This window comes from Muntiacus reevesi, chromosome 3, assembly GCF_963930625.1.
Source record: "Muntiacus reevesi chromosome 3, mMunRee1.1, whole genome shotgun sequence".
Classification (NCBI taxonomy): Eukaryota; Metazoa; Chordata; class Mammalia; order Artiodactyla; family Cervidae; genus Muntiacus; species Muntiacus reevesi.
In genome coordinates, this window is record NC_089251.1 from 182,797,105 (window position 1) to 182,810,221 (window position 13,117).

Genomic DNA, 13,117 nt, shown 5'->3' on the forward strand with positions numbered 1-13,117 from the left:
CTATAGAAAGTCTACCAAACTCTAACCTCTGTCCAGTGAGCCAACCCAAAATGAAGCAGAGGGGACCCCTGCATTGGTCCATGTGTCTTCTAACTCTGGATAAGTTGTTCAAGAGCCACGCCAAGTCAGAGGTTAAAGGAAAGTGCTGAATTTCTCGCAAAGGACTAGTTTGCTCAAAGCCCATCTCTGGCAGTAAGTAACCAAAGAACAGACACCCCATAGGAGTCAAACCAGAGTCAGCAGAGAGACTGGCCTATGAGAAAGGAAGGAGTTTCTGGAAGGAAAAGTGGAGAAGCTCCTTAGAATGGGGTTTCCTCACTCCAGTAGCCTCAGCTGGTTTAAAGCAATGGGCCAGCTCCCTTGGCTGGTTTTTTTGCCAGGAGGTGGGGCTACCCCTCCCAGTCCTAAAGGGAACATGACAAATAAGATGCTTCCAAGATAAAAAGTACACAGGTGACCTGGTCCATTTTCCTGGAGACCTTCAGCTCCTAAATTGTAAAATATCTTATTCGAGGTATGGCTCAGAAGTAATGCTATCACTGTGCAGAGTTAAAAGAAAAGAATCACTAGAATCACTGAATATTTAATGAGAAGTCAGCCCAATTAAAAAAATTCTTTAGTGATACCTAGAACCATTATATCAGAACCTTTGGCAGCAGGTCTTGATTTTCAGTGTTTTTTAAGTTCCCTGGGGGTAACAAGTGGAACTGTGTTAAACTTCCTATCCTCTGACAGTAATCAAATGCTCAGAAAAGATAAACTGAGTATCAATGTGTAAAGATACCCAAACAAGTGGCATATGCCTAATGATCACTTTAATCTACGGTCACAAAAAAAGTAAAATGCATCAGTACTTCTGCTTCACATGTATAACCACCATACAGTCATTCTCTAAATGCCTTGGTAAAGCAGATAAGAATCTCAAGAATTTCAGTTGGTTCCTACATTAATATGGCAAGATTTCACTAACATTTCTAAGACTGAGGGTATCTAGGAGGCAATATAGCATAGTGATTAATGGCACATATTTGAAATATAAGAGCCTGGATTTGAACATCTAAAATTTTTTCAATACTGTTTTCTATTTATGAACAAATCAACATAAAACAAGTCCAGACGGCTGTGGAAGGAGCTGTGCTGCTGACCTGCTTACAAAGAAAGCATGTCGACAGTGGAGTGGGTGCAATCAGACTTCAGCCTGGAGACCCCTTCCTCCCACCCACCTTAGGGTCTTCCTGACCTAAAGTCACTGGGCAAGCAAACTGACCTCCCTTTCTTTGGGATTCTTTATATAGTTGGGTTATGGTAAAGATCAAAAGAGGATGTGTGGGAAATACTACTTATTGACATGCCCTAGGAATGCACCCATCAGTAGTTACCATTATTAACTACTGTTTTGGAATTAAGGGATGGAGGATGGATGGAATGAAAACGGGAGATTCCTGAAAGTAAAATCTTAGAGAGAGAAAAAAAAGAAAAGGTCTTTGAGAAAGACTTTGCTTGAGCTTGATAACATGCTATAGGATCAAAGACTAGGAGTTTTCCATGACTAAGATCAAACCAGCAAATAAATATTTACAAATGAGGCTTTCTCATGTAGAAAAATCCCACAGAGCAGCCTTTACCAGGCATGAGAATATGCTCCAATCTTACCAATGAAGCAATAATCTCATTAACCATCTTCAATTCAGCTTCACAGAACTTCAGGCTATGGCATCACCTCTTCCCTTAACCCTAAGGCCTTGACGATTTTTACTCTGACAGTTTTTCCTATATTAAGGTAACTTAATCAGAACACCTAACACATCTGCTAACTTGAACATAACAGTAAGAGAAATAATAAGGGTCTCGCTTTCATCCAATAAAAGAATTTTGTATCCATATGGAGTTTTAGTAATGATCATTCATGAAATTAAACAGAAAACATGCTGGCTGTTTCATAGCTGTCCAATTCTAAATTCGTTTCATATTTCTTATTTCTCCTGCATCACAGAACACCCTATTCTGAAAAACTGTCATCACTGCCATTTAATTAAGCAAGTTAAAGTTAGACACACAAATGAAGGCTGCCCTCTTATTTACATTTTCAACGCTTAATGATCCTTTTATAGTTTCAGCAGTACCTTAGGAAAACAGAATCATTTTTCATACTTAAGTACACATTTCATTTCCTGATCAACAGGTTCCAGGGTAAGCAATGTTCCTTAGTAAACAGTCAGTGCAGACCAGAGTAAGAAAAAAGAATGTGTGAATTCTTCCCCCAATATTTCCACAGGTGATTTAAATGATTTATTTTAAGGTGTTTTCATAAATTGTTTCCCTGGCTATATCAAAAGTGACAATAGGAGAAAAAAATTTTTTAAGTGAAAGACTTATTTTTATAAGAAATTCAACTACAATCAAGAAAGTTTCCCAGAGCTAAGTGGCAGTTTTAGGCTGAAATGTCCTGCTTTAAAAATAGAGATGCAGATTTTTCAAAGGCTAAATTAGCAGGTGGAAAGCATGTGAGAATCCACAAAATCACTGGGCCTCACTATGTCTACAGATTATCATTATTTTTGTGGCAGTCCCCTTTGCAGTTCATTCTTCTTGTAGATGAAAAATTATTTCTTAAGCATTTCTATGGTGAAACAACAAAGGGCTGTAAGCTATTTTGCCAATTTGAGGAAATACACAACAAAGGCAAAGTAAGAAAAATACTTATTCCTATCAGGTGTATCTGAAGTAAACAATGATTTTAAATAATTCTACTACTATCCTTTCTTAAATCACGCAAGCGTCATTCACTTGATAATCTATAATCTGTAACTACTGATCCATAAACTTGAGAAATGGAATATTTCCTGCCATCAGGGAACAAGGATGTCACAGTGACTGCCAACTGCAGCCACCGCGGATGATGACCTGGTGAACCCTGGGGTACTCTCTCGAATACCTGCCATTTCACAGCCGTCAAACTGCAGCCACTCCCCGCGGTGAGCCCTAAGGAAACTCAGGATGTGGAAACACAGGATACTGGCCCCAGATAGGGGAGGCACTTATCAAATGAATGAATTCAGTGAGCCCAGACTCCAGCATGTTCACATACCCAGAAGAGCTCTAAATTCCTTAACTTGACATATCTGGTTTCTTTAAATTAACAACAATCTTTTGATGTTCCTGACTACTTGCCCTTTGTTGCAAACTCCTATATATCTGAGCCCCTGCCCTCACCTCCTCAGAGCAATTTTCCAGAGCTATCTGAGATTTTGTGTCCCAGGCTACAGTCCTCATTTTGCCCCAAATAATACTTCACTCCCAACTCTCACATTGTGCACATTTTTTTTTCAACAAGCTTATAAGTTGTTCTTAGGTTTTTCATATAAATAGATCTATTCCATATTTGTCTTATGCCAGATTATATAAATATGGATTGGGGTAGGAGGCATATTTTTACAAGTTAACAGTGGGCCTTATTGGTGAAAACATACACTCAGAAGGAACAGTGGCAGATTAAATCATTAAAAGCATTTAAGAAATATGCTTGATATATATCAGGCAATGACAAACGGGAAGGAGAAAATGTGGACAGGGTTTAGCAGAACATGAAGAAAGACAAGGGAAATTAGAAGAATCAAAATCCTGCTCTTACAAGGTGGCCACCATTAAGAGGATGTTATTGCTGGTGGGAGTTCCTACTTCATGGGGGTGGATCGATTCACCATGGCAGAGAGGTGTGACAGCTCTCACCTAGGTCTTAGCAGGACACTATCTTTAGATCTCATTTTAATGAGACTATACCAATATTCACTTATGGCAGTGATTCTCAAAGTTTAATATGCTTATGAATCACATGGGATATCTTATTACAAGGCAGATTCTTATTCAGAGGTCTGGGTTGGGGTTCAAGGATCTGCATTTCTAATAAGCTCCCAGGCATCTGTCAAGTTGATCACACTCAAGGTTGCAGAGCCTCACAACTCCTTTCAATATGGTTTTACATCACAGCTTGTTGGAGAGAACAGTAACTATCAGAGCAGTGATTCTCAACTTGACTTCTACAGTAGAATCAGCCAGTGAAAGTGATAAGTGCAAATGTTAGTCACTCAGTCATTTCTGACTCTTTGCAACCCCATGGAGCCTGCCAGGCTCCTCTGTCCACGGGATTCTCCAGGCAAGAATAGTGGAGTGGGTTGCCATTCCCTTCCCAGGGATCAACCAGGGGCTTCACAAAATTTGTACACCCAGGTCCCTTCAAGATCAAAGCACTCAGAATTCATAAGGGACTTTAGGCATCTTATTTTCACTAATACTTCCCAGGTGATTCAAATATGTAGGCTTTGAGGAAAACCACCAACATAAAAGTAGGGCCTCCAATGTTATGTAACTGTAAGTAGCCCATACGTAAGAGAATTCATTTTGGGAGGGTAAAGAGAAGTCAAAATTTAATCGAGTAACTACTGAAAATAACCAGCCTTGTTTAGGAACCTATGCAACCTTGTGGAAGCCTGTCTCTTGTTCTGATGTTCAGTCATCATTTGTAGTGAACTTAGGCACAGTATTCCCTTCATAAAAAGATCTATTTTAAAGATAAAAGGCAAGATCAATGCTGTGTCTGCAGAGTGCTCACCCCAGGAATGGTCTGGATGAAGGGAGAGGCAGCCCCTTGGAGGATTACCACAAATTTCCATGAGGCAAGCATTAAGGGTCCCTGTAAGTGGCTCTTCCATGACCAGACCATATATAGGTATAGTGTGTGTGTGTGTGTGTGTGTGTGTGTGTGTGTGTGTGTGTGTGTGTGTGTGTGTGTGTGTGTGTGTGTGTGTGTGTGTGTGTGTGTGTGTGTGTGTGTGTGTGTGTGTGTGTGTGTGTGTGTGTGTGTGTGTGTGTGTGTGTGTGTGTGTAGACTGAAAGCTCAGTTTTGCTTCCTGGTCCTATTACTTCCTAGTTGTGTGACTTGAAAAGTCGGTGGATCTCTCTCTGTGCCAGCTGCCTTATCTGTAAAACATAGATAATCAATAGCTCCTGCTTCACAGTACTGTTGTGCAGTTTATATGATTTAATACAGAGAAAATTCTTAGAATGGTGCTTCGCAGAGAGTAAGCACTAAATGTCTATTAAAGGCAGCCATGTGACACTTTGAGTATAAGCACTTGTCTCTCTCTATCTTTGGCTATGCTGGGTCTTCACTGCTGTCTGGGCTTTCTCTAGTTATGGCAAGCGGGGGTTACCCCGTAGTTGCAGTGCACGGGCTTTCTCATTGCAGTGGCTTCTTCTCTTGTTGCAGAGCATGCTCTAGGGCATTCAGGATTCAGTAGCTGTGGCACGTGGGCCCTGTGGTTGCGGTTCTCAGGTTCTAGAGCAGAGGCTCAGTAGTTGTTGGCTTAACTGCTCTGTAGCACATGGGATCTTCCCAGACCTGGGATCGAACCTGTGTCTCCTGCACTGGCAGGCGGATTCTTTGCTCCTGAGCAACCAGGGAAGCCCCCTGTAGTTATCTCTTGTCACTACAAGCGATGTTATGTTTTCAAGCCTCCTCAGAATGATCAGTTCTGAGAGGGAATGGCCACAGCAAGCAGTGAACCCAGAACTCTTAGCTAATACCTGAGGGAAGTACACTGAGCTGCACCCAAGTCTGGTGGATAAAAGATCCACTGTTCTCAGCAGGAGAACAGTTTCCAGGGTGTTTCCATTACGGGCTTTTGATCGGGGCTGCCAGATTAAGTGAGGCCCTGGCACTGGCCCCTGCCTGCTCGAGCCGCCCCTGGATGACTGCCTCTCTCGGCAGACCGGCGTGCAGACGTCCTCCCCCAGGGGCTGGCCAGCTGCAAGAGCTGGAGTCTTACTCCCCTGAACTGGGTGTCCATGCTGGGTCCAGGCTAACACAGAGGAGCTATTCTGCACACTGCCATTTATCAAAAGCACTTTGAAGTGGTGATGATTATGATCCTTACGAAGCAGTCTCCATCCCCCTGCTGATGCTGGACAAGCTGCCCTGTGTCCAGTCACCAGACAGGAGTTGGGCATCGAAGCTTGGCCTGGCGGAACCTGCAGTCTCAGCTATTAAGGGCCGTCATGGGCAGGGAGGTGGTAGGACCTTCTGGTGGGTCTGTACCTGAAGCACAGCCTAAAAACATCCTCTGGAATCCTGCACACTGTCAAGGGCGGGCCCCCACTATCAAATACCGGATGAAAAGGTTCTTTTTACGAGTCCTTACGAAGTCCTTCCTTCAGAGAAATACAGTCCCAAGCCCCCATCCTGAACTAGAAGTCAAAGCTAGTACTGGAAGTAAGGCATTTTTCTGCGAAGGTCTGACCCCTGCTTTGGGACCTTCAAGCTGATGTTCTGCTGGAAACTCTTCCAACTGGGGGATCTCAGTAGGCTGCAGGTAGGAGAAGAAGGTGGAGGAATTCAGCTTGCTACCGGGGTCTCAGGCAGCTAGCCCCATCGATGACCCATCCCTTTAGGGTCCTGGCCGGATCACCATTACTTAGCGGAAGCCTGGATGTCATCAATCTGCTGTTCCAGAAAAGCAGGAGCTAACCTTAACCCAGTGTTTACTACGTGGCTGCCTGCACTGAAAGCTTTTTACATGGGTTCTATTTTTCTTGTCTAACTGGCACAACCACACACTGCAAGATAGCGAGACAGGTGCTGTTAGCGTTGCTTTTACACAGAGAACACACACAAACCCAGGGAGGTATCCAAGGCAACCCTGCTGGGAGGCAGGAGAGCCAGGATTTATACCCAAACAGTGAGTCTCTGGAGCCCACGCTCTCACCACCACGCTCAATGCTTTTATCTGTATATTGCTCTTGGGTTGAGATTTTTTTTTTTTAATTATTTTTTCTTTACAGGTTCTTATAGAGACCACCCTGTGTGTATGTGTGTGTTTGAGGCCACTGTGTTTTGATGTTTCATTCTATCTAGAAAGGCCTGCTGAGTCGCTACTCTGGCTTCCGGATCCCCACTGAGGACACCCTTGACGTGGGCGGCCCATAGCAGTGTGAGTCTGCTGTTTGGGAATTGTTGGGCTGGCCAAAAAGTTAATTTGGTCAGTGAATCCGTTGTTCAATAAAGCTCTTGCTGAACATGAAAACAGTGTCCTTTATTTTTACGTAAACCCCAATGAACTTTTTGACCACAACATAACAAATCCCTTCAGATTCTCATTCAAAAACCCTGTGAGGGCGATAAAGGCACCCTCCCTCTTAAAGGGAGCCTGGGAACCCCTGGCGGCCTGCCCAGTCCTGAGGGTCCTGCAACGGCCTGTCTTCCTTCCCCACCTCCCTCCTCGGCAGCAGCGGAAGGGCTGGGCAGTGAGTAACACACTGCATTTCCTGTCTTGTCCTTCATACAGCAAAGAACCAACAAGCATCCTACATGCCAATCCTGGTTCTTGCTCTGACCAAACGCTACGTTTGCCATTTTAAAAGCAAACCAGCGTGGGGTATCTAAAATAGTTACACTCCTAGAAACAGAGAGGAGAACGGTGATTGCTGGGGGCCAGGGGGAAGGGGAGATGGAGAGTTACTCCTCAATGTGTATAAAGTTTCACAAGATGAAAGATGCAAGATGAGCAAGTTCTAGAGCTCTGTCATATAACACTGCATTGTAGTTAATGGTACTGAGTTGTACACCTCAAAGTGTGTTAAGATCTCATGTTAACCATTCTTACCACAGCTATTTTTTAAAAAAAAAACCAAACCTACAAATGATAAGATCACTCCCTGAGTATCTCTTAAAATTCAACTAAAAATACTGACAGCTATTCTATTTATTTAGTTATACAGAGTGAAACATACAAATATGCTAATGAAAAATATTCTTTCTACCTACCTAAATACACATTTGAGAACTGATTTATATTATAGTGAGGGGTCAGCTCTCTACTTTCCTTTTGACTGACATGTAAAATGTTCTACCTGCTCAAAAATAATTTTCTCAACTTCAGTCAATGCCACAATATACCACTAAAGATCATGTATCAGCCATAAATCCTACTCATGATAATGTTCACTATGGATGAGGAGGGATATATTAATTAGCATGATAGTGGCAATTATTTCACAATGTATATGCCTATAGAAACATTGAACATTTTGCAGATTATACCTCAATGATGAGAAAAAGAGGAAAAAAAGAAAACATGTCCAAAGTGCTAAGCGTCTACCTGGTACACTCAGTAAATAATAATCATTACAGTTTAAAATAATACCCATGACTGCTGAGAGCTAGGTTTTCTTTTTCTGCATAATTTCAGAATTCAGAATATCATTGGCTCATTGAGGTCTGCATGTGTACTCTTGTCAAAACATATAAATCCTGAAGATATCCTTTTCAAGAGGTGGAAGGAAATTTATTTTAAGCACACCTTTGGAATGATGCCGTGTCCAAAAGCCAAAGTCATAAGCCAGACATTCAGGAAGCCAAGCTTTCTGTTGGACATACTCTTGGTCTTGGGAGTGCTAAAGGTACACATTACTCTAGGTTGCAATACAGATAGAAAAGAGAAGGTTCCCCAACGATCGTTATAAAATGCGTTCATCAGAGTTTAGGAGACGGGGATGCAGTTGAATCAATAAACACCATCCCTAAATCTCATGCTTGTTTTCTTAAAACCGATTTTTTAAAAAGATCAAATCCTCTTCAATTAATCTTAGGAGAAATAGTGAGTGTAATACCTAGGTATAGCAGCGTCAGGAGAACCAGTACTGTTATTTCCACGGTTAAAGCTTCAAGTCAAGCAAACCAGAGCATGCAGAGCACTGATGGAGTGGCCCACATAGCCTGCTTCCCACAGATCAACTCCTTAGTGAAAATTCCCCAGAGTGATGATCAATCAGAGAAGGGCTCACCCCACCGCTGCAGCTCGGCTCCACCCCCGCATTTCTCCCGGGTAGGGGTAAAGCAGCTGGGAGCAGACAGCATAAACAAGCACCTGGAGGGTCCAGGGGAGCGAGTCCTTACCTCCGCGATCTTCAGCACTGCACTACCATTCAGGTCAAAGGTTGGAGTGTAGGTGATGCAGAGTAAAACCTTTAACAGCCGCGAAGGAGGGGAGGAAGAAAAAGATAAGGGGTTAGAATTCTAAACTTCCATTTCACATGCCACGTACGCAGTCTTGTTTTATGACTTTTTTGCTCTTTGTTTTATTTCCTATGTTTGTTTCTATTCCACTCACTGCTCTCTAATTAGTGGTCACACATCGCCCAATAAAAGAGAGACTAATAAAGTAAAGGCTGAAAACTTCTCCCCAAGGAAAGAACCATTCTGACTGGCCAGAGATGGCTTTCCTCATCAACTCCAGGTCTGTCTAGTAATAAAGAAAATCAGGCTCAGTGCTAGGTCCTGAACATGAATTCCCTAAACTGATTTTCTAGTGCCATTACTATTGTCCTCATTTTACTGATAAGGAAACTGAGGATCAGAACCATTAAATAAGCTGCCCAAAGTCACATAGGCACCAGCTGTAGAGCTGAATCTGAAGCCAAGTAATCTGACTGCATGCCCTGCCCGGCTATGTAATACTGTTTCTATGTCTTTCTAGACTTAAGCGTTACTATATTTCTCTGTTCCCGTCACCTTCTCAGATCCACATGGGGTTAGACAGTCTTCTATGGGCACTTTCTTCTTTCTTGCTTTGCCTCCCTCAGAACACTACCCGGGGCTTATTTATTAGTTCCCCTATTCTCCAAGTTACATAGACAATGAGTTAATGACATTTACAAGATCTTTAAGGACCATTAAAAATTCCACTTTCTACTTGTAGAGCTATTAAGGGACTAGATCAATAAAAGCTCAGGGCATTTTAAGAACTGCTTCTAATTTTGTAGATAAGAGGCTAGCCCCTCCCCTGTCCATTTGGCTTCTGATGGTACACATTATCTCGCTGGTGGTCCCAGACAAGAAATTGCTGGTGTTTGCTCCTCTATCCCCAAACCCTACAGCCATGTGTGGTCTGCAGCTTGGCTAGTCAGTGGCAGCCTCAGAGGACGTTTCTCATCTGGTTCTCCCTAACTCATGAAAGAGCAACGAAGCCTGGCATATTTGCCTAGGTCAGGACACACTGCTCGTCAGCACATCAAGAAGCACAACTGTCCCATGGAACAGAGAACCTCTCCTAATCGCTCAGTCTTAGTTACTAGCCAGGCCGGCCCCAGGAACAGTCACACCTTGAGAGAAAGCAAATAGGTGTATAATTAGAGAAGGAAAAAGGGAATTCTTGCCACTTTTAGTCACAAAGTTAGATAACTTCACTGTGGGTCTGCTCCTCCATCTTTTGCTCCTTAAGGCACCTGACAGCTGAGAGTCAACTCCGGATAAAAAGCATCTGAAAGCCACACTGGCCGAGGAGGCATTGTGGGAAATACTACCCCGTGGCCTCAGGGGAAAAGGCTTTCTTTTGGGTGATGACCATCTTTTGGGGGTCGGGGTCTGGTATGCAAGAAGGGATGGAAGCTGAGGACAGCAATGCCAGCAGGTCCTAACTTGGCCCGGGGAGAGGCCACGTCTTCCAGTGCCTCTGTACGTGACGGTTCCTCCGCCTGACGCCCTCCTGTCCTCCACTCCTCCCGTGCGTGTTCCTCACGTGGGTCATCTGGTGGCTTCTTTGCAGTCTCTGCTCAAATGTCACCCCCTCAGGCATGTGGGCCCCCCGAACACACTCTCTGCAATGGCCTCTCTGCACCTCCTTGTTTCACTTGCTTCAGAGCAAGCACCAGCTTCATAAATTACTGGTTATGATCTTTCCATCAGACTCTAACATCCACTGGGTATCTGAAAGGTCCTCAAGGCTTTCTCATATGAGGCTTTCTTACTATGATTTCTTGCTGCCTTGAATGGCTTCTCTTTCTTGAGATATTTCTTTTTTCTATGCCATGTTTCATGGCGGGTAAGTAGTGGGTATGAGAGAGTGCCTGGTGGAAGTGGTGGTCTGGGGAGGTAAACTGGCCCATCTGGGCTCTTGGCTTTTTAACTATTTACAATGGAATATTACTTAGACATAAAAAGAATGAAATAATGACATCTGCAACATGGATGAAACTACAGACCGTCATATTGACTGAAGTTAAGGCAGAGAAAGATAAATATTATATGATTTCACTTATATGTAGAATCTAAAGAAATGGTAGAAATGAATCTATTTACAAAACAGAAGCTGAATCACAGATGTTGAAAATAAATTTGTGGTTACTGAGGGGAGAGAGGGGGAAGGGATATACTGGGAGACTGGGACTGACATATATATATACACACTACTATATATAGAATAGATAATTTATCTAATAAGGACCAACCGAATAGCACAGGGAACTCTAGTCAATGTTCTGTAATGAGTTATATGGGAACAGAATCTAAAAACTAGTGGATGCGGATGTATAACCGGCTCACTGTGCTGTACAATAGACTCAACACTGTAAATCACTATATTCCAATAAAAAAATTAGGAAACAAAAAATAATGTTTTCATAGGACCAACAATCAACTTCCTGCCTTCCATTGCTCTGTGCATTCAGACAAGGTGCACAAGGGTAGATCTAGAAAGAAGTTTTCAAAAACCAACCCAGTTTTCTGTGAGCGGGAGCTGCTTTTTACAACAGTGGCTGGAGGAAGTGGGAGCAGAGTCTATGATAAGGTCTTCAGGATGTTCACTGAGTTGGCATATTTGCTAATCAAGCTGATCAGGTGAACAAGGAGACTGGACTCTCTCTGCCACTGAGAAGCCAGCAAGCGTAGAGGGAGGTCCTTTGCAACAGTCTGAGGAAGCTGAGGACCCCTGCACCCAGTCAAGGCTGATCCTGTTCAAACGATCTTTGAAAAAAGGCTCTTCACACCTAATGTCTGGCCACTAAAAAACAAAGACTCACCGAATTCCATGCAAAAACTAAAATCAAGAACAATAATGAAAGTGAAGCACATTAATGAAGCTGGCTCCTAAAGCTCATGCAGCCTGCTTTGCTGGAAGCAGAGCAGGTTTTAACTCCAGGGCTGATGGTGCCCCTGACCCCCATGACATAGAGAGACGAGACATGTAAAGAGTTCCAGTGTCTAGCAAGGATGAGGCAGCAGACAGAAATGACTTGTTGAAAATGATACAGGGAGAAACCCAATGCCTACAAGCACCAATTCACTGGGTTCAAACACAGACCGGGTGTAGGAAATTTAGGGCAACAGCAAATTAATTTAAACTGTCTGCCTTCCACCGCATAATGAAAGGGTAAGTAGTTTAGATTCATATTCTGAGCACGTTGGCCTCAAGGCAAACAGGAGCACCTAAATATTGAGGGCAATTCCGTTAAAAATACATCCCTCACAGGGTCATTAAAGCATATTGACTACATTATCACTGAACAGCAGGAACTTGAGTGATAGCCGGTGTCTTGCAATCTAGCTTGCTGGTACTGCCTCCATAAAGAAGCCAAGGGGATGCGGAAAGCAGGAGGGGGGAAAACCTTCCACAAAAAGGGAAAGATCCTTACAAAGGCTAATAAAAATCCCAATAATTAAAAAACAATAATTGAATGGCTGCTATGTACAAGAAAGAATTCTTCAAATAAAAACGTGCATAGAAACACTGGAGAAAAAAGACTAGACTGGAAAGGAGAATGAGAAGCTGATTTATTGCAAGCCCTAGGCACGAGTGATAAGAATCTGGAAATGTAGCCACATGAGGAACAGAGAGAGAAGTGGACTGGTAATGATGACAAGTACAAGATCACAGGTATGTGCCTTTGATTAGGAAAACCCTGGATTAATTCTCTCCCAAGGGCACCTTATCATCAAGATTAAAGTTTTTCCATCAGGCTCATACTGCCTTGTGATTGTAATCATAACAGAGCAGGGGCTGGGATGTCAGGGTTAAAACATAAGTGTTTTAGTAACATGATTGTGGCATGTGATTTAATATTTAATTGCTGTGACTTTGCCTATGTCCTCTAGCTCTTTATCTTTAAAATTCCCATCCTACGTCATAAGAATATTTAGAGGAAAAATTAATTAAATGACTTTTTTTTAAAGAGTACACTGAATATATGTATCTCCAGGATGTTTTCTCATAGAGATTAATAAACAAGTCTCCATTTGATGGAACTCGTGGCAGCCATTTCAATGTAAATTACATACATTGTAAGTAAA

The 13,117-nt window shown here is 42.7% G+C and overlaps 1 protein-coding gene across 2 annotated transcripts in view; it reads right to left on the minus strand.

The window, feature by feature from the left end:
- The window catches only part of ARFGEF3 (ARFGEF family member 3), a 175,905-nt gene that overhangs the window by 96,349 nt on the left and 66,439 nt on the right, over nt 1–13,117 (minus strand). For both annotated transcript variants that reach the window (XM_065931272.1, XM_065931271.1), the window contains exon 5: nt 8,951–9,019. In XM_065931272.1, coding sequence (XP_065787344.1) covers nt 8,951–9,019 — 69 coding nt within the window. The remainder of the gene's footprint in view (nt 1–8,950; nt 9,020–13,117) is intronic.